We start from the raw sequence: 20,983 nt of genomic DNA on the forward strand, positions 1-20,983 counted from the left end.
TTCTTCATTTGGTCAGATGAAATTCCAAAGGCTGCCTTTTCTCTTCTCCTTTTAGAGGTATGAGAATTTTAATTTCTATTACTTTGTCTGCTTTCCATCTTCCAGAATTCGTTTGAAATATTGTGTTTTCTGTCTCCTTGTTTAATCTGCCTTTTCCTTCATGTCTAAGCCTTATACATTCCTTTACTATAATTTTAGCAGTGTCAGTTGGAAGAAGTAATAAACTCAGGAGTTCAATCTGTTCTACTACCAGAAACTGGGTTAAATAATTGTGCATTTATGTCTTGGTTTCAACGCTGGAGGCATTATGAGGACGTGGGGAGTGTTCTGTGATATTCCAGCAAAGTGGCGGTGCATAGTGACAGAGAATCCAGCAGTAACTGAAAGAGGGCATGCAGGTGGGCAAGGGAGGCGCGGTCCCGGGAGCCTCAGAAGATGAGCAGCAGGCCTCCCCTCACCGGGGCAGCAGCCAACAAGGTCCACTTCTCAACGGACTAGAAAACCAGAGAAGTTCATAAAACAAGACTATTGTGTGATCTAATTTTTCTATGCAGAATACATCTGGTACCCAATTCTGTCACTAAGTATTTAATTTAATTGTTGATGCTTTTATGTCATTATATTCTATTGGCATTCCATAATTTAATAAATCTGTGAATGTTTGACTCAGAATACAACAACATGTAAACAACTACTTATACATGATTATCAAATAGCATTTGCACATAACACCAGGAAATTTACACTCTAGTAAGAGTAAAGTCAGAAATATAAATAACATGATTTTTATATATTTGTATATGTTTTTGTATATTATATATATTTATATTTATATTCCACTCCTTTTCCAACTAATGAGCCACCTGGGCCAGAGAACCTCCCTCTGCATCAGTCACGTAGCTCAGTACAGGGCTGCTACTCGTCTCTATGGAGCCTTTGCTGGAATTTTAAAAAGTAGTCTTTCCATCACATGGATGAAACCCCACTTGGGGGTCATAGCCTGGAAAGGGAAGTGTGGGTGGATCTCAACCCTTCTCTCCTCCAGACCAGGCATCCGGGTTGGGGGACAGCCTGCATAATTGTACACAAGGGGAAGCTCTGGCTGGGCTGTCCTCTCGTCCCTTCCCCTCTACCCCTCAAGCTTGCCAGGGCTCTTCTGGCCAAACGAATCCTTCCTGGCAGCCCCATCCCTTCAATAGGATACACATGCCACATGTGTCTGAAGCTCTGCCGCAGACCTAGCTAATTATAAAGCTGGAACCTCAGCTACTACCATAATACGTGAACAACAGAAAAATAGGAACACAAGAGCAAACGCAAACGAAGGAAGGAGGATTTGCAGGGAGTGTGCTGACACACTGAAGAATGAATAAGATTAATTGGAAGAACTTATGAGGTCTGAGCTGAACTTTAAAAAGAGAAAGGGATGCAGTCTGACAGAACGTGTGCTTCCTGTACATACACTAGAGCTTAGGAAATATTTCCTGAGGGACAGAGTGTAAGAAGCTGAAGGACGATCACATTAACTGGAACAGAAGGTTTTCGCACACATGCGTTTTTCTAATATGTACAGTTCCGTTTTAGAGAAGAGGAAATTAGGAAACTGAGAGTTTAATTAATATGCCCAAGTTCACACAGCTAGTAAGAGCCTGAACTCAAGCATATGTCTGTTTGGCTTCAGAGCCCAGGATTATTTTAATATACCCTGTCACCTCTCAGGAACTGCGGGACTCCCCAAAACTCTAGTGCACCCAGAAATTACTTTACCTTCACTGTGCTGCTGACCTCCGTGGGTGTTGCACACTAAGACTGCTCTGCTTTTGTCAAACAGGTGCGTTGAATTTATAAAAGAAAATATGATGACTTATAAACAGACATGAACTTTAGATACACAGATCACCAATGCGTGCACATAGATCCAGTAGATCAAGTGAGGAGACAATGAGATATAAAAACGATTGTTAAAGTAGAGCTTGGGGGACAAGTCCAGGCCCAGGAGAAGACAGAGATGACCAGCGACACTGACAGAAATGACACATGAAAGAAAGAAGTTCTCTACCATCCTCCCGCTTAGAAGATAAGCAGAGAGCCATCGGGTATAATCCGCATCTTAGAGGTGATTACAGAGATGAGGAATCTTGAAACTTGAGGGTGCAATTACACACAGGATCAGTTAAGGACAGCCAATCGCTGTAAACAGTTTTCTCAGCCTCAATTATTTCAGTGTTAATCATCTTCAGTCAGATTTGTCTTTCTAGAAAAAGACTTATTTTCTTCACACTATTATTGAAAGACCTCAATGAGTTATCCCTACCAACAGGGTAGAGCCCAACATTGAAGGCCGTCCAGAATCTACCTGCACAAACATATTCCCTATAATAAACTCTCCCTTTTGCTTAAACTAGTGTGAGTCTAGAATAAAGTCTCCCGTTTGCTTAAACTAGAGTGACTCTATATTTGCACTCAAGAGTCCTAATTTTGTTCCATCCTGTAGATGCACGTAGCTTCCTGTCCCTTGGTTCTCCTCACAGCAAAGACCCACACAGAAAATGAAGTCCAGCAGACCACAGCACCCATAAGTTCTTATCCGCAAACCTGCAAATATACTTAGACCTGCACCTGTGCCTTCCCTGCCCCTTCCAATGACAAGGGGACAGGAACTTCCTCCTATGCTTCCACTAGGACATCTCCAAAGTCCGACCCCCCCTTCTGAATCCCACCTCCTCCTCAGTCTTCAGAAACCTGAAATTCTACGGATTTTCCCTCTTTCTCCTATGTCTTCACCCTCTGTCCATGGCTACCACGGCCAACTTCAGGCTGAATCACTCGCAGTGTAGACTTTATGAAGGATGTCCCCAAGATGTGCAGGCCAGGTCTCCATTTCCTCTTATTTTTTGCTGCTTGTTTCTGCCCTCCCCACTCCACTAAAACCACTCTCACTGGGGTTGTAGATGACCTTCTTGTTAACAAATCTGAGGGATGTTTTCAGTCCTTTGCTCTCTTAATCTCTACCCAGGTCCTAACATTCAATTAGCCATTTTTTTTTTTCCTTTTGATAACTCCTCCCTTGGTTTCTGTCATAGCATCTTATTCTGATTTTCCTCCTGCAGGGCCCTCTTTCTCAGTCTCTCTCTTAAACGTGTGTGTTCATTCATCTGTCTTGAGCCACCCGCTTTTCTTGTTTTATACTGTCTCCTGGACCATCTCATCTTTTCTTTTGGCTTCTCTTATATGTTTTATGAAAACTGCCCATGTTTACCTTGAGGCTGAATTTCTTCTACCTGAACTTGTTTCCTTTCCTTCTCCCACCGGGTAGAGTCAATACATCAACAAGTTCGGATAGTTCCTCCGCTAAAACATCTGAAATCTATCCCCTTCCCGCCACTGCTACTGCCACCTTCCTCACCGAAGCTTGTAACATCCCTCACCTGGACTCCTTCAGTCACCTCCTAACTGGTCTCCCTCATTCCACCCCGGCCACCCTACAATCCATTCTACTACAAAACCAGTTTCAAATGCTAACACGTCTATTCCATATTTTGAAACCTTCAATGATTTTTCAGCTTCTTACTATGAAACTGATGGTGTGTAAGGCCTATCGTGCTTGACTTCTGCCTCTACCCTTATGGCTTCGCCTCCCGCCACATTCTCGCTGCAGTGAACACTTTGGAGCCCTTCTCTCCGAGCTCTCTCCCTGCCATACTCTGGACTCATGTAGTGACCACATCCCTTTCATTTCCTCAATGAGGACTCGACCCATTGCCTCCTGACCTGGGCCCAAGCTGCCTCTCTCCTTCACTCAGCACATTCCTGCACACCCTGTAGTTCTAGCTCAGCTACTGCTTTACCGGGATGCCTTCTCTAACCACCCCCGGGTCCGGTTAGGTTCTCCTCCCATGTGTACTCATGGGCCCCTGTACTTCCTGTTGCAAAGTCCCCACCACGTGAATATTCACTGCTTGTTAGTGAGGATGGGAAGAGGAAAGACAGGACCTATGTAGACCCCCGGCAGCCAGAACCTGGTACATAACAAGTGTTCAACAGATGTTTCCCATGAGCCAATAAAGACTGATATAAAACTCACTCCTTATCCTGAATAACTCATTGCAGATAAGTGTGAATATATATTTAGCAAAGTATTTCCGGCTCTCATTGTAAAGTGTGGATTTAATCGTTTTTAACAAATGTTTGAGTTTTTTTCTCAAAGTCTTGAGTTAAAAACCTTCTATGCCATACATTGTCGATAAAGCCTGGGCTGACTAACCTCTACCTGAATTTTAAAGTCAAAGTTACACTGACCAGAGTGGGGAAAGCCAGGTAAGCAACACTCCACTCAGAATTCGCCCTTAAAAAGGCTTATTTTTTTATTTGGCTGTTTACACTATTTTGTTTGGTTAATTACAAAGAGGCCAATTCTTGTTCAGTATATTGAGAGAGCTTTCTATAAATAAGAGTTATCCAAAGTGGGAAGACTTGGGAGTTGGTGAATTCATTGCTGGGAGTTCCTACGTGGAAAGATCTTTTTCAGACAGCTGTATTTTTTGAAAGCTGTTATTAGAGAACAGGTGGGCCAGATGAGTTCTAAAATCACAACTCAAAGCACCTATATCCCTATAAAATATTTATGAGATGAGTCATTTTATTCTCTTCCCTCCTTCCCATCCCCACCAGTGGCTGTGCTCCATTAACTTCAAGAACCCATCCTTATTTCTGTATGATTTATAACTTTGTCTGTTCTTTAGAAGTTGACTCTAATATATAATCATTTTAAATCACTAGATTATACTAAGTATATGCTGCGTTTCTTTAGAAAAATGAGCAGGCGGAATTGTTGGATCTGTAAGATGTGCAGAGATGACTCTAAGAGGCCTCCTTCAAAGTAAGTAGCATGTAAATTCTATTACCATTATAATGTATATTTATCACATGATAAGTAGGTGTATGTTTATTCAACTGCTGTCTTAATATATTTTGCTCAGAAAGTAAAATTTGCATTTACACATGAGTAATTCCACTAGAAGGGCAATCATGCGTTACACTAAGGTTCCGTTTTCATTATTCATGGTTTACACTTGAGAATTCAGCAAGTTTAATGTTTTTAGAGAGTCTTTTATGAACAAATATTCTTAGGTTTTTTTAAAGTCTTATATTGTTAAAATTTTATATGTTAAAATGAGATTCTTTGATCCAAAATATTTACATGGTTCAAACCCTCTATCTACAAAGTGCCAGACCTTCATCCGTGGTTGCAAGAGGTGAGACTGGAGGGGTAAGCGAATGCTCACCAAGCTCCCAGGTCTCTTCTACATTTTGCCATAACTCAGAATGAAGCCATTCAGATGGGGCCAGTGGCTATACTAAAACGGAAAGCGGAATGCCTGAGGAGGGTAACAAACCGTTTGACTGGATTTGCTCACCTTGAAGAATCCCCAGGCCGAGGATCCCTGTTGGGCTAACCTGAGAGCCTGACCTCGTCTGCGTGGAGACTCAGTCGCGGCCACACATCCCTGCTACAGTCGGAGCTCCTGGTGTGCAGGCTCCCGCCCTGAGGTTTCCAAATATCCAAAAACGCTAACCAGCTACTGTGTGTCTGGAGGATGCGGAGGCTCCAGTGGTGGGTGGGAGAGACAGGAAGACCCAAAGCTCAGCATTTCAACTGACCAGCTGAGGCTGCTGAACTGCCCAGGCCCGTGGGAGAAGGAAGGCGAGAAGGCTGGTTTGGGAAGAGCTTCCTTCTCTTCTGCTGATGATTCCCATAGAGCATCACATCAACGCTTGCCTTCCTTCTACCTGCCCTGACACCCACCGTCAGGGCCGGCGAAGGCCAAGGAAAGAGAATTCACATTCCTCACCAACCAGGAGATAACAGTCACTTGATAAGTGCTTTATGTTCCTGACCTAACTTAATTTTTGGGGTAACTTTCTGGATAATAAAACTGAAGCTTGGAGATTTTAAGTTAGACCAAAAGCTATTAAGTCCAGCACAGGAATCAGAACCCAGGACTGTCAGACTCCAAACACTCCTCGTTCCTCTCTCCACAATGCTGCGATGTCTCAGAGTGCTCCCGTATCTGTTTGGTACCTGCTCTCTCTCTGTCCAGAAGAAAGGAGGGGACGCAAAAGTGGAGTCTGTTATTAGAAACTCCAGGGGATGAGGGGACAAAGGTGTTTAGAGTTACCCTAAGGGAAACCGGTAGCCACGGGACAGCATGAAACTGGTGAAATACTCAGAAAAAATTACAAGCAGAAATGGGATTAAACCAAAACTAAATTTTACTTCACAGCTTCACCCCCAACCATAATTAGCCCAATCACGATGCATCTCCATAAACTCATGACCCTTAGAGGCACAGGTACTCCCTTGCCAACAATCACCAACACCAAACTTTGAGCTAACCCAGGACAGTGACGGTATCTCCTCTCACACTGTAGCTTTTCTTCTTTCCTATATGACACTTAGGTCTGCAGGACACCTTGCCAAGCACTTTTCGTTTTGCTGGACTGGAAAAGGTGATTTTAGGTTTCTGTTTTTAAAGTTCTAATATGAGAAAGGAACAACGAGTCTGACACGGTTTCATGGAAATGTGTGCTGAAAGCAATCTCAACGGCAGTGCGCTGTTAAGCCTCAGTGCTGAAGCAAACATTCCATCTAGAACTAGCAAGTACCACCTGAACTTTCAGAAAACAAAGGATATTTGACCTTTTTAGGACTCCCAATATTTTTCTATGTCCCAGGTTACTTTTTAACCTCTTTAACTAATCTTCTTTCACTGTGTTAAGTACCTGCTAATGCCGGCGGCTGTCCCCTCAACACTGAGTACTGAGCTAACTACACCAGGTGATAGCCAATGGGCAGTGCTTGCTTGTATCTACAGTGGCTTTTGATTAGATGTGGTTATTAAAAATAGGAAAAGTAAGAAAGTATCATAAACTGAATGGCAATGAACGCACTGAGTATTTTAAAGGAGGGAAAGAAAGTGATTCTGAAGAACAGTCGCTTACCAATTCACCTCAAAAAGCCCACCAAAATGAAAGAAATGAAGTCTCGAAGCCAGTATCTTCCACAGATATTTTCAAAATGGTAAATAGCCTTTTTCATACTGTTTAGGTCAAATGTAACTTGACATATTATTCACAATGATAAAAACTAAAACCGTCAAGGTAAAAAAATATATAGCAAATAACTGACCAAGAAAATATTTATACATAATAAATACAAAGTTATGCATGCCAATAGGTTTTGTGGATAAACTCTAAGAGTCTAATAGATAAATGAGCAAACACATGGCTGGTGGCAGCAGCATACAACGTGTAACCCTTTTAGAAGCATTGATTCTACTTCTGTTAATCTCTTAAGGAATTACCTTGACCGCTGGCATGGCAAGCCTCAATGACAGCTGGGTTTTATTTGTTTTTATTGGTGAAAAATTAGAAATGATCAAAACACTCATTGAGAATAATTATGTAAACTATGGAATGCCCCCTTGTAGAATACTTCATGGTCACTATAAATGATACTGACTCCCAGTGATTATAAATTTACAATTACTCATCTAGAGATAAAAGAATAAATATTTCCTTAATCAAAAAAGTAAATAAATAAATTTACAATTATAAATTATAACACTATAAATTGTGAAGACATAAAAGGCTTATTAAAAGGGTATATATAAACTTGTGTGTACATATACATGTATATACACACCCCACACACATATAAAGTATGCACACACACATATGCAGAGAATGATTACTTCTTGGTTAAAAGCACACAAACATGCATACAACCAAAAAACTAAAAAGAAATACATCAAAATATTAACAATGGTAATCTGGGCCACAGAGATTGTAAAACTCTGGTTCTTTATCTTTTTAAATTTATTTTATCAGATTTTCATGTTTTTTCTACTTTTATATTTTTATAATTCTAATCACTTAGAAAGTAAAAATAAAACTTAAAAGATCACTGGGAAATAAATTTCCATCCCAAACTACACACAAATAGAGTATAACTATATCTTGGCATTATTTTCAAGATAGCATATTTCTATTTAGTTCAGAAAAAGCTTGAGAATATTTTAGTGCAATGAGCACCTTTTGTTTCTTTTCAAAGCCTTACTTTGGAGGAAGCATTACAGTGGGCCCAGTCTTTTGAAAAGTTGATGGCTACGAAATGTGAGTATCATGTACATATCATTTTTTAATAACTAGTCAGTTTTATTCTTGGAGGAAAATGAGGGAACTTGATGATGTATGCTTGCTGCTCTTCTCATAGCCTTCTAAACGGCAACTGCCAAAGTTAAAAAAAGAAACCTGAAAATAGTTTGCCATGTCAACCAGTATTATTTTCTTTGGTGTTAATTAAAGCAAGATTAGTCATTGTGAATATTTATTCTTCACAAGTATATGTGTAAAATCCCTTGGAAAATATGTTTAAGTAGTAACACATACTGAAATACACTGCCTTCCTGTAGCTTTCTAAAGTTATAATTTAAAAAAAACTAACAACTTCCTCTTCTTAGTGCCTTGAGAAGTAAGAATAAATTTGAGTTTTGATATTCTAAAAATCCTCAAAGTTTGCTTCTAACTTTATCAGTGTCTGATTTAAGTGGGACTTCATATAAGTCCATATTTAGTTACGTATGTGTCAGAATTCAGATGGTATAAATGGAAGATGATAGCAGTGGATGTGAGGAAGATAAAGTCAGAGGCTCAACACAAGACATACGAAGGAGCAGTCAACTGTGTCTGGGGTAGGAAATTGGGAGGCTGTAGGAAATGATAAACACCAGAAGACAGGTACAGAGAAAAATTAGGGCACACTCAAAGAAAATTCCTGTTTGCTGAACTTGGTACTTCTTTCAAAATGCAGTTTGTTCCCCTCAAATGTCTGCTAATGACTTGCTCTAGACCTTTTTTAATTTGAGATTCCCTGTTAGCCTCTCTGTGAACGTTTAATCTGTTTACATCTATTGACTGTGGGAGGGGAGTTAGCTGTGATACCCCAGGTTTAAATTGGCAGGGGTGCCAGCAGTTATTCTGGGCAGGGTGCTTCCCGTCGCCCAAGGCTCGCCATGTTTCTGGGGTGCTGCCTGCTCTTCTCGACTCAAGGGCCCCACCCCCACCCCCCACCCCCACCCCGGTTCAAAGACAGCTGTCGCCACCTGGCCTGGAGGGCCATGGCACAGGTGCGGACCCCTGGCTACTCCTACTGAAACACCTTAGCCAGCCGGCCTGGCTCTTATTCCACGGCACCCACAGTGCTGGGACACACAGCTCCAGGCTCTGTCACCACCTGAGGGCCCACCTCAGGTAGCAGCCCTTCCCAGTGGGCACTGAAGGCCACGCTTTCTTTCTCTGACGCCACCGTCCCCGCCTCTCACTTTTCAGGTGTACCTCATAGTTTGTGATCCGGTTTGCCAGCATGACTGCAAATTTTAAGATATGTATCCTTTTGGTCAATTTTAGGATATTGGTATAGGAGGAAGAGACTAAAGTGTATGCTCAGTTGGCTATCCTGACTGATCCTCTGTTAATAATTCAGAGTTCGTCCCAACCCCCAGTAATCCATATTGTGCAGCACTGCCAGATTAATCTCCCTCTTGGAGTTTATTATTCTTCATCTGCAAAACGGCATAGTATCATGTATCCTTTCAGCATCACTGTGCAGGTTAAATATACACCCCCTCGCTCAATGCCTGGTACAGAGGAGACACACAATGACTGAGAGTTATTTCTCTTAGAAATAAAGTGCTTGTCTTGAATAGCATTCCTTTTTCTCTGCTGCCCACCCAAAAGTCCAAAGTCTCCAACTTGGTTTGCAGGACTCTATACCTAACCCAACGCACTTCCTAACACTTACCTCCAGCTCTGTCCCTACACGTGACATGCCCTTCTGCCCCTGTGATGCCTGCTCTATCTTCTACAGGCCCAACACTCCTGGTCCAGGCTTTTGCCTCTCTGTCTCCTCTGCCCATCCTTAAAGGTAAAATTCAAGTCCCACTTTCTCCTCTTGGAAACCTCCTGGAAATATTTTTCTCTCTCTCTTCTATTTGATAGTATCATTATTTACTTTGCTTCTAATTATGGCAATTTTGTGTACTGGGTTTTTTTCCGCAGCTGCATTCTCACTAGATTGTAAATTCCCTGAGAGCACAGATCACTTCTCATCCACCTTTCATCTTACCTCCCAGAGGCCGAAATTGTGCTTTGTACCTAATGGGCATGCAGTAAATGTTCAATGAATAAATACAAGACAAATATTAGTAAGAAAAGATCAAAACGCCATTGTGTAAGAGTTTAGGTCAAAACTCTTATTGTGTAAGTTTCTGTGCCAATCCTGGCAGCCTCATAAACTGAGTGAATAAAGTTAATTACTCAGAAAAAATTTTCAAGTGGGATCTTGGCTAGAATTAGCAATTTAGAGATCTAGCATCATAAGAATAAGTAAAGTCTAAAGAAAAGATGAGGACAGGAAGACAGCATACTGCTCTTCACAAAAATCACCAAAAACAGGGTACTAATCTTACCAGAAAGTGAATTACTGTGAAATTCATGTAAGAATTCAACAATCATGTAATAAAAAGGTGATAAAACAAATCATTCTATGGGACATGCAATCAGAAAGATAAAACTAAGAATACAAACATTAAATGTGCCAGAGAATAGACTGCGTTTACATTAACCAAGCACAGGAGTAAAACTCATCCTCTAGCTAAGACACACAGATGCCTCCACACAAATTAAAAAACAATTTCTAAGAATATGTAGTTCAGAAACCCACATGGCAAAGATTCTCACAAAAGGCAAATTTTGAGCTGGGACTTAAATGACTCAGATTGTTGTAAAATGATAAAGAGTTCTGACTGTAAGTACTTTGCTTTCTGACTGAAAGCAAACAGGAAACGGTTTTAAAAGAAGGAAGTACAGTAAAGACAAATGACTGCTTCTTTCAATGAAGAAATGTAGTGTGTAGTATTCCTCGGAATTTGGTGTGAAGACTGGTCTCATTAAAAAATCTCCACAATGAATTAAAGAGAAAGTACCCTGCAGAAGTTCCAAGTTTACAGATGATAGAAAGTCCTTCAAGTTTCCAAACATCCAAGATTTTAGGAAAAAAATTATTTTCAAATGGGCATAAAAGTAGTAATAACTTTTTTTTTTTTAATTTTATTTTTGGCTGCATAGGGTCTTCGTTGCTGCGAGGGGGGGCTACTCTTTGTTGCGGTGCGTGGGCTTCTCATTGCGGCGGCTTCTCTTGTTGCAGAGCATGGGCTCTAGGCATGTGGGCTTCAGGAGTTGTGGCGTGTGGGCTCAGTAGTTGTGGCTCGCGGGCTCTAGAGCACAGGCTCAGTAGTTGTGGTGTACGGGCTTAGTTGCTCCACGGCATGTGGGATCTTCCCGGACCAGGGCTCGAACCCGTGTCCCCTGCATTGGCAGGCGGATTCTTAACCACTGCGATACCAGGGAAGACCAATGATCACCTAAAAGCTGAGGACTCTACAAACTGGAAAGGTCAAGACTAAAAAATAATTAAAATCAAAACTCTGATTAATCAACATTTTATTTTTGATTTTGATTAAAATATCAGAAAAGAATGCCAGAAAAGAATGCAGAAGGCTCATACATAAATAATATTTTTTGGCCAAATCTCAAAAGATGAGGATAGAGGTTTCCCACTAATATTCGAGTAAAGTATGCTTAATATAAATAAAAAAAGTTTAAAACGGCAACTAATGCCCTTGGATGAGTCATTCAATCCTTCCACGTGTCTGGCTGACTTTCCTGGCACTGGACAGTACATTGAAAGAGGCCTAGAGGGTCACTGTGCTCAGCCCGTGTGCACCCTCTAGAGGGAGGAGAGAGACAAACAGGAAAGCCAACTAATAGCTTCATTAATTCCACAACGGAATAAGTGCTTTGAAGAAAATAAAACCAGGTCGTATGACAAAGAAAGACAGGAGTAAGAGGGAAATTCAACAGGATGATTAGAGACAAACTGTCGGAAGGTGTAAAATTTGAGCTAAGAACTGAATGATGAGAAGCGGCCAGCCATACTGGGGTCTGGGGGCAGAGCGGCCCAAGCAGAGGAAAACCATGTTCAGAAGACCCTGAGATATGAATGAGGTTAGTGTCTTCAATTAACCGGAAGAAATTCAGCATAACAGGAGCACAGGGCCTTATAGGCCACATGAACGACCTTAAATGCAAAGTAACAAGCATTAATGTGCTTTGAGAAATACCCTCTGAGGATGGGGAAGGGCAAGGGAGGGGAGGAGATTAAGAGATACAAACTACTAGGTATAAGACACATAAGACCCAAGGATGTAATGTACAGTACAGGGAATACTGCCAATGTTTTATGATAACTTTATATGGAGTATGATCTATAAAAATATCAAATCACTATGTTGTATCCCTGACACTAATATCGTAAGTCAATAAAAGAAAAAATCAATAAAAGTACGCGCTAGTTCTCTTCTGAAGAAAAGAAGCAGAGAGACTAGTTAGAAGGCTATTTCAATAAACCAGTTAAGACTGGAACTCAGTAGGGAAGACAAAACCTGGAGTAATTAGCATATAGATGCTAATCGAAGCGGAGGCCCTGTGAGCTCACTTAGAGGGACAGTTCAGAGGGAGGCAAGCAGAGATCCAGACGTGGAGCTTAGATGCACACCAATATTTCCATATCCAGAGAACAGAAGGAGTCTGTGAAGGAGATGTTAAAGGAGCATCAAGTGAGTGAAGAATAACCAGGACAGCATATCATCACGGGAGGCAAAGAAGAGAGCGTTTCAGGAAGGGAGGTGTGCACTGTGTCTAAGGCTGCTGGGAAGTCAGGTAAGATGTGGAAGGAACAGCGACCATTAGGTGTGGCAACATGAAGTCAATTGTGCTGAGGTAAGAGCAGCCTTGGGGGCAAGGTGGAGATGGATTGGACAAGAGGAAGCAAGGCAGATGATACAGGGAATTATTTACATAAATTTTGCTGTGAAGTTCATTAGAGAAAAGCCCAGACGCTGGAAGGAAGCGTGAATGCAGTCCACGCTGGGCGTAAAGAGTCAGTAGTTGTTATTGGTTTTACTTGGGAAATAAAGCAGCATATTTGCAGACGATGGCAACCACTAGAGAGGAAGAAGCGGATGACACAGAAGAGAGTGGCGGCGACTTTAAGAGCAAAGGAGAAGTGCAAGGCAACAGGGAAAGCAAAATCAGGTGGGAGCCACAAATGAACTGTTTGGCCCACCCAAAAAGCAACTGGGATCCTTTCCTCTCAAGAGGAGAGTCAGAAAAGGGCAGGTACCAGTGGAGGTAGGTTGGTTGATTTGGTGGAGAGAAGGTGAGGGAATCTCCACCTAATCAAACCTGTGTTCTCAGCTAAGTTTGAAGCAGGGTCATCAGCAGCTGAGGAGAGGAAGAGTTGGCATTGTGAAAGGACGGGATAGGAAATAGTTTCTGGAGAGTTGGAGAGCCACGATATTAGGGGAGGATGGTAGGATGACAGGGTAATGCTGAGTGCCCATTTTAAAATTTGCAGTGATGATTTCAAGTGAGAAAGCACAATTGTGTATTCTTCCATGGCCTGTTGTGTGCACTCCGGCACAGACACAAGAGCAGACGTACAGTTAAGCCCTTCTGGATCGGCAAGGGTTCTGAATCCCAGAATTTGCATCAATCTTAATTTTGGCCAAAATCATCCTTAAGTGTACTGAACGCTTCCCTCCCTTTCTCAGTGATCACAGTCACCGTGGACAGCCTTGGAAATGCCAGATGGGAAGTGTAGGATGATCATAGTGCTGAAGGCACCGGGGCTGCTCCACACCACGGAGCAGCTGCATCACGGAAGAGAGTGCACACTACAAGTCACTGACGGATGTTGTTGTCCCCTCCTCTGTGTTCCCTCGGCTCTCCTCATCTGTGAGATTCTGTGCTGCTCACTGGGGATTGGCAGCTCCCTACACCACCCTTTATTCTCAGCGCTGCTACCCACAGCTGTTGCCATGGTTCCCCTCGCCATCCCTCTTACTCCCCACGCTGCCATGCCTCACCTTTCCCGCTAGCACTTTCGTCTTCTTTAACTTCTCAGGCATGTCCTCACCTTGCAGGGAAAACAACAGAACAACAACAAACCTGGCCTTTTGTAGACCTCAGTGTTCAGTTAGTACATTTTCTGTCTCGCTCTCAAGAAACCAAAAAGTAACAACTATAATCCTCTGGTCTTTGGTGCTTCCTGGATGCTGAATAATTAGAGCCTGCCTCTTTACTTTTCAAAACCTACAGAGAGTCTCTTTAAAATACAGAAGCACGAGGGATCCAAAAGCCTGGATTGACAAACATTTCTTTACTGGGTACCCGTTACCCGTCAGGCAGCACGTAGGTGTGGGGCATGCAAAGGTGAGTGACTGCAGTGCTCGTTCTCAAAGGGCTGGCAGGCGAGGGGAGAGTAAGAGAAATAAATCAACACACAGAACAGACTGTGGTACAGAGGGAGATACAATGAGAAGGAAAATAAGTGTGGACTAGGTGCTGCTTGTCAACTGACAGGAAGCACTTATCTAACCTGCTGTGGGGACAGGGGCTTCGGAGAGATTTTCTTCAGAAACTGAGATACCAAACCTGAGTCTTAGATCAGGGTCTGAAGCCCGCCACACAGAAGGAACTGCATATACAGCAGCATGGCAGTAACACACCACCTGGCCGGGAGGAGCAAGGCGCAAATCAGGACGGTGTTCAGGCATGACAGGATGAGGCTGGAGAGGCAGACAGTGCGGTATCCTCATGGGCCCTGCAGCCACTGCCGGGAGGTAGGGGTTTTACCATTAGAGCAATGGGAAAGGCTGAAGGCTATAAATAAAGGGCCATGGCCAGATTTTTGTTTTACAGAAGTTTCTCTAATAAGAGTGAAGAAAAGATTGAAAGCAGATCAGATGGATGAACTTAGGCTTTTTCAGATTAGATATTTTACAAATATTCCCCCCAAATCATAAACAAAAATAACATGTAAAAGTAAAACAGAAGATAATGCCATAAATAAAACAGATAGTGTCTTTAATATACAAAGAGACCTGGAAATTCAAGAAAACAGTAACAACGCAAAAGAAAAATGGACAAAAAATTTGAAATTCACAGAAAGAAAAGAAATGGTCTGGAATAAAGAAAAAATGTTTAAGCATTAATATTTTTAAAACACAAATTTAAATAATTACAAGTCACTGGTTTTACCCAATCTGATTGGGAAGGAAGGAGTGTGTAGACATGTCAACACTGCTATTACTAATGAAAAACAATGAAATATTTCTGAAAGCAATTTTACAATAGGTATCAAGAGTCTCCAAAAATATTACATCATCAATCTAGTAATTCTACTCTTTTAATTCTAGGGAAATAATTAGAGATGCAAAGATTTATAAACCAAAATGGTCAATGTAGAATACGTCATAACATATAAAGGGGTAATAATCTAAATATTCGATAATGGTAGCACGGCTAAATATAATACAGTGTAGTAGTCCTGCAATGGACTATTACATGACCTTTAAGAGTAAACAGGAGGGAAAAAAAGAGTAAATAAGAGAAAGTGTTTGCTACACCATATTAAGTATGAAAGAGTGATACAAAATTGCTTTCATTGTATAATGCCAGTAAGGTAATTTGAGAGTGTGTCTGTATTTGTGAAGACGAATGAATACTGTTTAGGTAGAAAGTTAAACATGAACAAAGGACTGAAAGAGTGAAAGGAAATAATATCAAGTTGTTAACAAATTTCTGTATTTAAGTTGCTTTTATAATAATACAGCAAAGAGAAGTTAGGAGAAAAACCAGAAATGATTAATATCATACAAGCCAAACCAGAGAATTTCAATAAAACAGACTTATTTTAAAACTTCACACAGAGGCTGGTAGAATTATGGAATTCATTTTCCCCAGTGGTACATATTAAAAATAAAATGGATTTAACACAGTTTTAGACACTTTTCTGGTGGCAGACTGCCACACAGACCATTTTTAGGATTTAATGCATGCCATGAGCCTTGCTGCCTTGCAGAAAACAATCCTGGAATAGATGGGCCACCATTCTGACTCAGACAAGAGGAATGTCATGTTTCCTTTCTATTTACATCAAGATACCAGCATGTGTCACCTTGTGTGTCACAGAAATACTAATTTCAGTGACTAATTTGTAAGAACACACTAGGGAGTCCCAAAGGCACCACTCTCATTCTTCAAGGAAAAAGCGTACACTATGTGTGACATAAAGCTAGTTCTTCCATCTTCTCAGTTTAATGAGCAGTTCTCCTGTTTATCCCTATTACTCTGCTCAAGCAGAATCATGGTCTCTGGAGCGTTAGTGCTCAGAAAGGAGCATCATTTAAAACCTCAGAACGGGCCACACTGGGCTGCATCGCCTAATTTGGAAAAGGCTTTCCCACCTTGTAATCCCCTTGTTGTATGAGTCAACAGAAATTCTACAGTGAGCAATTCAGTTCTGATTTTAATAACTGCTCGGATTCCTGGAACACTTTCTTTTTCTTATAATTTATTTAATTAATTAATTTATTTTGGCTGTGTTGTGTCTTCGTTGCTATGCACGGGCTTTCTCTAGTTGCGGCGAGCGGGCGCTACTCTTCCTTGCGGTGCGCGGGCTTCTCATTGCGGTGCCTTCTCTTGTTGCGGAGCACGGGCTCTAGGCGCGGGGGCTTCAGTAGTTGTGGCACGTGGGCTCAATAGCTGTGGCTCGCGGGCTCTAGAGCGCAGACTCAGTAGTTGTGGCACACGGGCTTAGTTGCTCTGCAGCATGTGGGATCATCCCAGACCAGGGCTCGAACCCGAATCCCCTGCATTGGCAGGCGGATTCTTAACCACTGCGCCACCAGGGAAGTCCCCCTGGAACACTTTTGTACAAATATTTTCAGCTGCTTAACTTACATAAAAATTAGCCTAATGAAGATAAAATTCTATAAAACATGCCAGTCATGTGAGCTACTTGTTCTCCACACCAGAGTCCTATCAGTAATATCAGACAAGTTCAAGTGGTCCAGGTCAGCTTTCACTAGGATATGATACAGTAATACGTGGTACTAAAATCTCACTAATCTACAAGAAAGGTGCATTTCTTGTTCATGCTACACAATGACTGGGTCAACTATAGCTCTGTTGCAGGTCTTTATTCTGGCCTTCAGACTACAGGAGCAGCTCTTCCGGAATGTGTCCTTCTCACGTAATTTTTTTGGAGGGGTGGGGAGCAATGGCAGAACCCCCTGATAGTCCTCCTGAAGCCTTCTGCCTGACCTGCACGTGACACTGTGCATGGGTGTCATTGGCTGACACAAGTCCAATGAGCAAGGCTGAAATAAGTGGGACATGAAAGTACAATCCTCCTCCAAGAAGGGCAGGAATAACTGAGAACAATACCACCGTCTACCACATTGGGTATCTATATAAAAATATATGTGGCAACACACGGATGGGTTCATCAGCAGAGGACTTGGGAATGTTGAGAACTGTTGAACCATTCGGCCAGCCCCAAAAGACCCTTCCTCCACTCAATCAGGAGGGAAGTTAAAGAAGGCAGATACAGATGCAGGCAGCTTCTAGAATAAGAATCCCTAAACATTTTACTATACAGTTAAGCTAAACATAAATATAAACACAAATTCGGAATACTGTAACATGTAATCTAACACTGGTTTCCAAATTATCCCCCAACCTGCTCCCTACCCCATCCGCTTAACCCATGCAAGCAGCCTGGTGGCTAAGTCTCATTCCAGGATCTGTAGATTTCGTCTGGTAGCTTGTTTCTTTTCCTATTCCATAACTCATTTATTTTAGGAGCCTTATTTTCTGTTCCTAATGAAGCACTCAGTCAAAATTTCTCTAAGTACAAAGTATAAAAAATTGCTTTTTATTTTCTTAAATAGGATTCTAGTTCTTTCAATACACACTGCAAATTATTGGCTTCCAGCTTCACTTGTTACGCCAGAAATGGCTTTCTGTTTTGATTTGTTTTGTTTTTTGGTTTGCCTACCCATTCAGCTGTTTCTCTAATAGGAATACCAATTGCTACATCTGTATTCTCTGACCCCAGCTTTCTGTGTCTGTGATGAGGTGAGGCACATCTTAAAGTGAATTGCTGTGAAAACAAACTTCTTGTTTTAAGTGTAAGGTAAAATATATTCCCCCATTGGGTAGAAATACCAAATCCATATCCTTTCCTTGTTACATTTTTACACAAGCCCTACCCACATCTAGTCTGTCCTCTCAATTCAAACAATGCTTCTTTTGAACCCTCTCCCACCCAATGTCGCGAAGGCTACCCTTGCTCCCATGATACTAATGAACCAAGCTCTAATTTTGTGTCTTCCTAGGATAGCACATTTCTTGCAGATCGCCAGCTTTCCCCAACCCTAATACCTCCTTAGAAGGTGTTATTAGAATCTGCCTCTGTTTGAGTTTTTCTCTTGAATACAAAATACCTTAATTGTTGTCTTTATGTTTGTATCAGTGCTGGCAGAGCAGTAGAAGCCAAGGAGTCAAGGAGCCTGGCTTTCCGGTGCTAGGAAACTCATTAGATCCAATCTCTAATGTGAAGACCTAGGAAAATATGATTTTACTCACCATTGCTATTCCCTCTGATTACTATTATTTCTTGTAACAGTTAACAATACTAAGATATTGTCAGTCAAAATCCTATGTTTCATCACGTGTTCAATGCACCTACATACACATTTCTGTCACTATCATTGGAAAGTTACATTGTCTTATCATTTAGCAATTCAATTTCTCAGATATGCCAAGAGACTTCGTAGTCACCAAAAGAAGTTTAATATTTTTCTCAGAGGGTTCATCTTGAATCTTGAGAATACTTGATCCCCCCAAAGATTCTGATTAATGTGTCAGATGTGTGAAAACTCACTTAACCCTCTTCTTCAAACACTGGTGCCCACAAAATAGTGGCTCAATCGGGGAACTTCCTCCCACACGTTTGCCCCTATCTTCCCACTTCAGCAAAGACCAGAGCTGAGGATGACCGTCTCTGGCATCAAGCGTCACTTAATGGTTGTTCTGCACATCCTCACGGTCCCGTCCTGGATTTTGAGGCAGTTTCCAACACCCTGTCCGAATTCCATTCCCTGCCTCGTCCTTCATTTCTGCTGTGAACCATAAACCATGGATATGAAGTTGAATTGTTCATTACCCATGTTCTCCTGCTCTAATTGCATACGAGAAACACCCCGGGCTATACAGCCTGATCAGTTTATCACTTCTACATGGTCTGGACATTTTCCTTTCAACCCTGACCTGCCTGTTTAGATTCTAAACCTTGCTCTTACCCTCCAGTTTGTATTGAGGTTTTAGATTTTTCATGTCAGTTTCATGATCAGAGCTCTCTCCCACTGAGGCCATTTAAGTCCTGTTTCTGGGTCCTTGTGACCTATTCCATCCTAGACCCAGCCACACTAGTGGGCATTTTGCTCTGAGTAACAGGGAATAAAGGAATGAAGGAATGATCCCACCACTAACTGGCACTTTCAAAACATGCTTCAGATGCACAGATGTAACTGAGATGTGGGGGGTGTGTGTGTGTGTGTGTGTATCATTATATAATACTCACTTGTTAAATAATTTGGGAGCTCTGATTCAGATGTTAGTTTTAAACTGCATTACATATTGTTCAGATTTTTTTAGGATGCTGACCCAGGAAAATAAACTGATTTTTCCTCTACTTTTAGATGGTCCGGTAGTCTATGCAGCATACTTAAAGACGGAGCACAGTGATGAAAATATTAAATTCTGGATGGCGTGTGAAACCTATAAGAAAGTTGCCTCACAGAGGAGCAGAACTTCTAGGGCCAAGAAGCTTTATAGGACTTACATCCAGCCACAGTCCCCTAGAGAGGTAACCACACCTGACAATGCCGGCAACCGGAAATCATACACCCCAGGAAAGCGTTAGTGTCTGTCAAGCACACGTATGTGCCAGCACTTTACATCCAGTACCTCCTATAGTGCTATGTAGTCAGTATTGTTAACCTTATTTTACAGATAAGAAACCTGAGAATCTGAGAAGTTAATTTAACTTCTTCAGTGTCACACAGCAGTTAAGTAGGAAAGTTAGGCCAGACTTTAAATCTGGGATGTTGAGTTGGATGTTTACTTTTTCAAAAGCAAGTAGCTTATCTCTTATCAGTCTTTTAAGATACCAATGAAACTGCAAACAAAATTACCCTATTCCACTGAAAAGGAGAGGAAGAAAAAAATTAAACCTTTCCATTCCATTTTCATCTTCAATTATGCCTACTTATGTTCTACATGTAATTTCACTTTTCAGATTAACATTGACAGTTCGACAAGAGAAACCATCATCAAGAATATTCAAGAACCCACTCAAACGTGTTTTGAAGAGGCTCAAAAAATAGTGCATATGCACATGGAAAGGGATTCCTATCCCAGGTTTCTAAAGTCAGAAATGTACCAGAAACTTCTGAAGACTATTCAACCCAACAACAATTTTTGACCACCACTCAAAAGTTTAAGTTGAAGATGGTATACTGAAAGTCCTGGCTTTGTGCTTTTAACATTAAAAAAAAAAAAAATCAGAAATGGAGTAGGAATGAAATAGAAGAAATCAAACTATAAATTGATTTCTAGTTCTCAAAGAGAAACAGATCTTGAAAGGATGGACTACAGAACTCTTATAACATGAATAACACAATTTATGGCATATCTACATAGCTCACTTAACATATAAGGAGAAGGAAGGTCTTTCTTCATGACACCAGTGTGATAAAGTTTTTACTGTAGAAATCCAACTAGATGGATGTTTTCTTATTAATGAAATTTTTCTGTCATAATGCACAGATCAGTTCTTTAAAAACTGTAGTTATATGAGTTTTGTCTCTAGCGTGAATGTACTCTTTAGACAGAGTGCTCGTAATAACTTTAATTAGTAGACAAATTTGGTACTCAAAGTATAATCAATTGT

General features: G+C 41.3%; 1 protein-coding gene across 1 annotated transcript; it reads left to right on the plus strand.

Moving 5' to 3' along the window:
* The first annotated feature begins 4,814 nt into the window (after positions 1 to 4,814).
* Positions 4,815 to 20,515, plus strand: RGS13 (regulator of G protein signaling 13). The gene is made up of 4 exons (XM_036832281.1): positions 4,815 to 4,879; positions 8,114 to 8,175; positions 19,731 to 19,897; positions 20,330 to 20,515. The coding sequence occupies exons 1-4, from the start codon at positions 4,815 to 4,817 to the stop codon at positions 20,513 to 20,515; spliced, it is 480 nt and encodes a 159-aa protein (XP_036688176.1).
* The last annotated feature ends 468 nt before the right edge of the window (positions 20,516 to 20,983 follow it).

Source organism: Balaenoptera musculus, chromosome 1 (assembly GCF_009873245.2).
Source record: "Balaenoptera musculus isolate JJ_BM4_2016_0621 chromosome 1, mBalMus1.pri.v3, whole genome shotgun sequence".
Classification (NCBI taxonomy): Eukaryota; Metazoa; Chordata; class Mammalia; order Artiodactyla; family Balaenopteridae; genus Balaenoptera; species Balaenoptera musculus.

Bases quoted from the DNA above. Each gene is read 5' to 3' on its own strand.
- RGS13 (XM_036832281.1), top strand. From the start codon at position 4,815: ATGAGCAGGCGGAATTGTTGGATCTGTAAGATGTGCAGAGATGACTCT. The intron at 4,880-8,113 runs GTAAGTAGCATG...TTCTTTTCAAAG, and splicing joins TCTAAGAGGCCTCCTTCAAA to CCTTACTTTGGAGGAAGCAT. The intron at 8,176-19,730 runs GTGAGTATCATG...CTCTACTTTTAG, and splicing joins AAAGTTGATGGCTACGAAAT to ATGGTCCGGTAGTCTATGCA.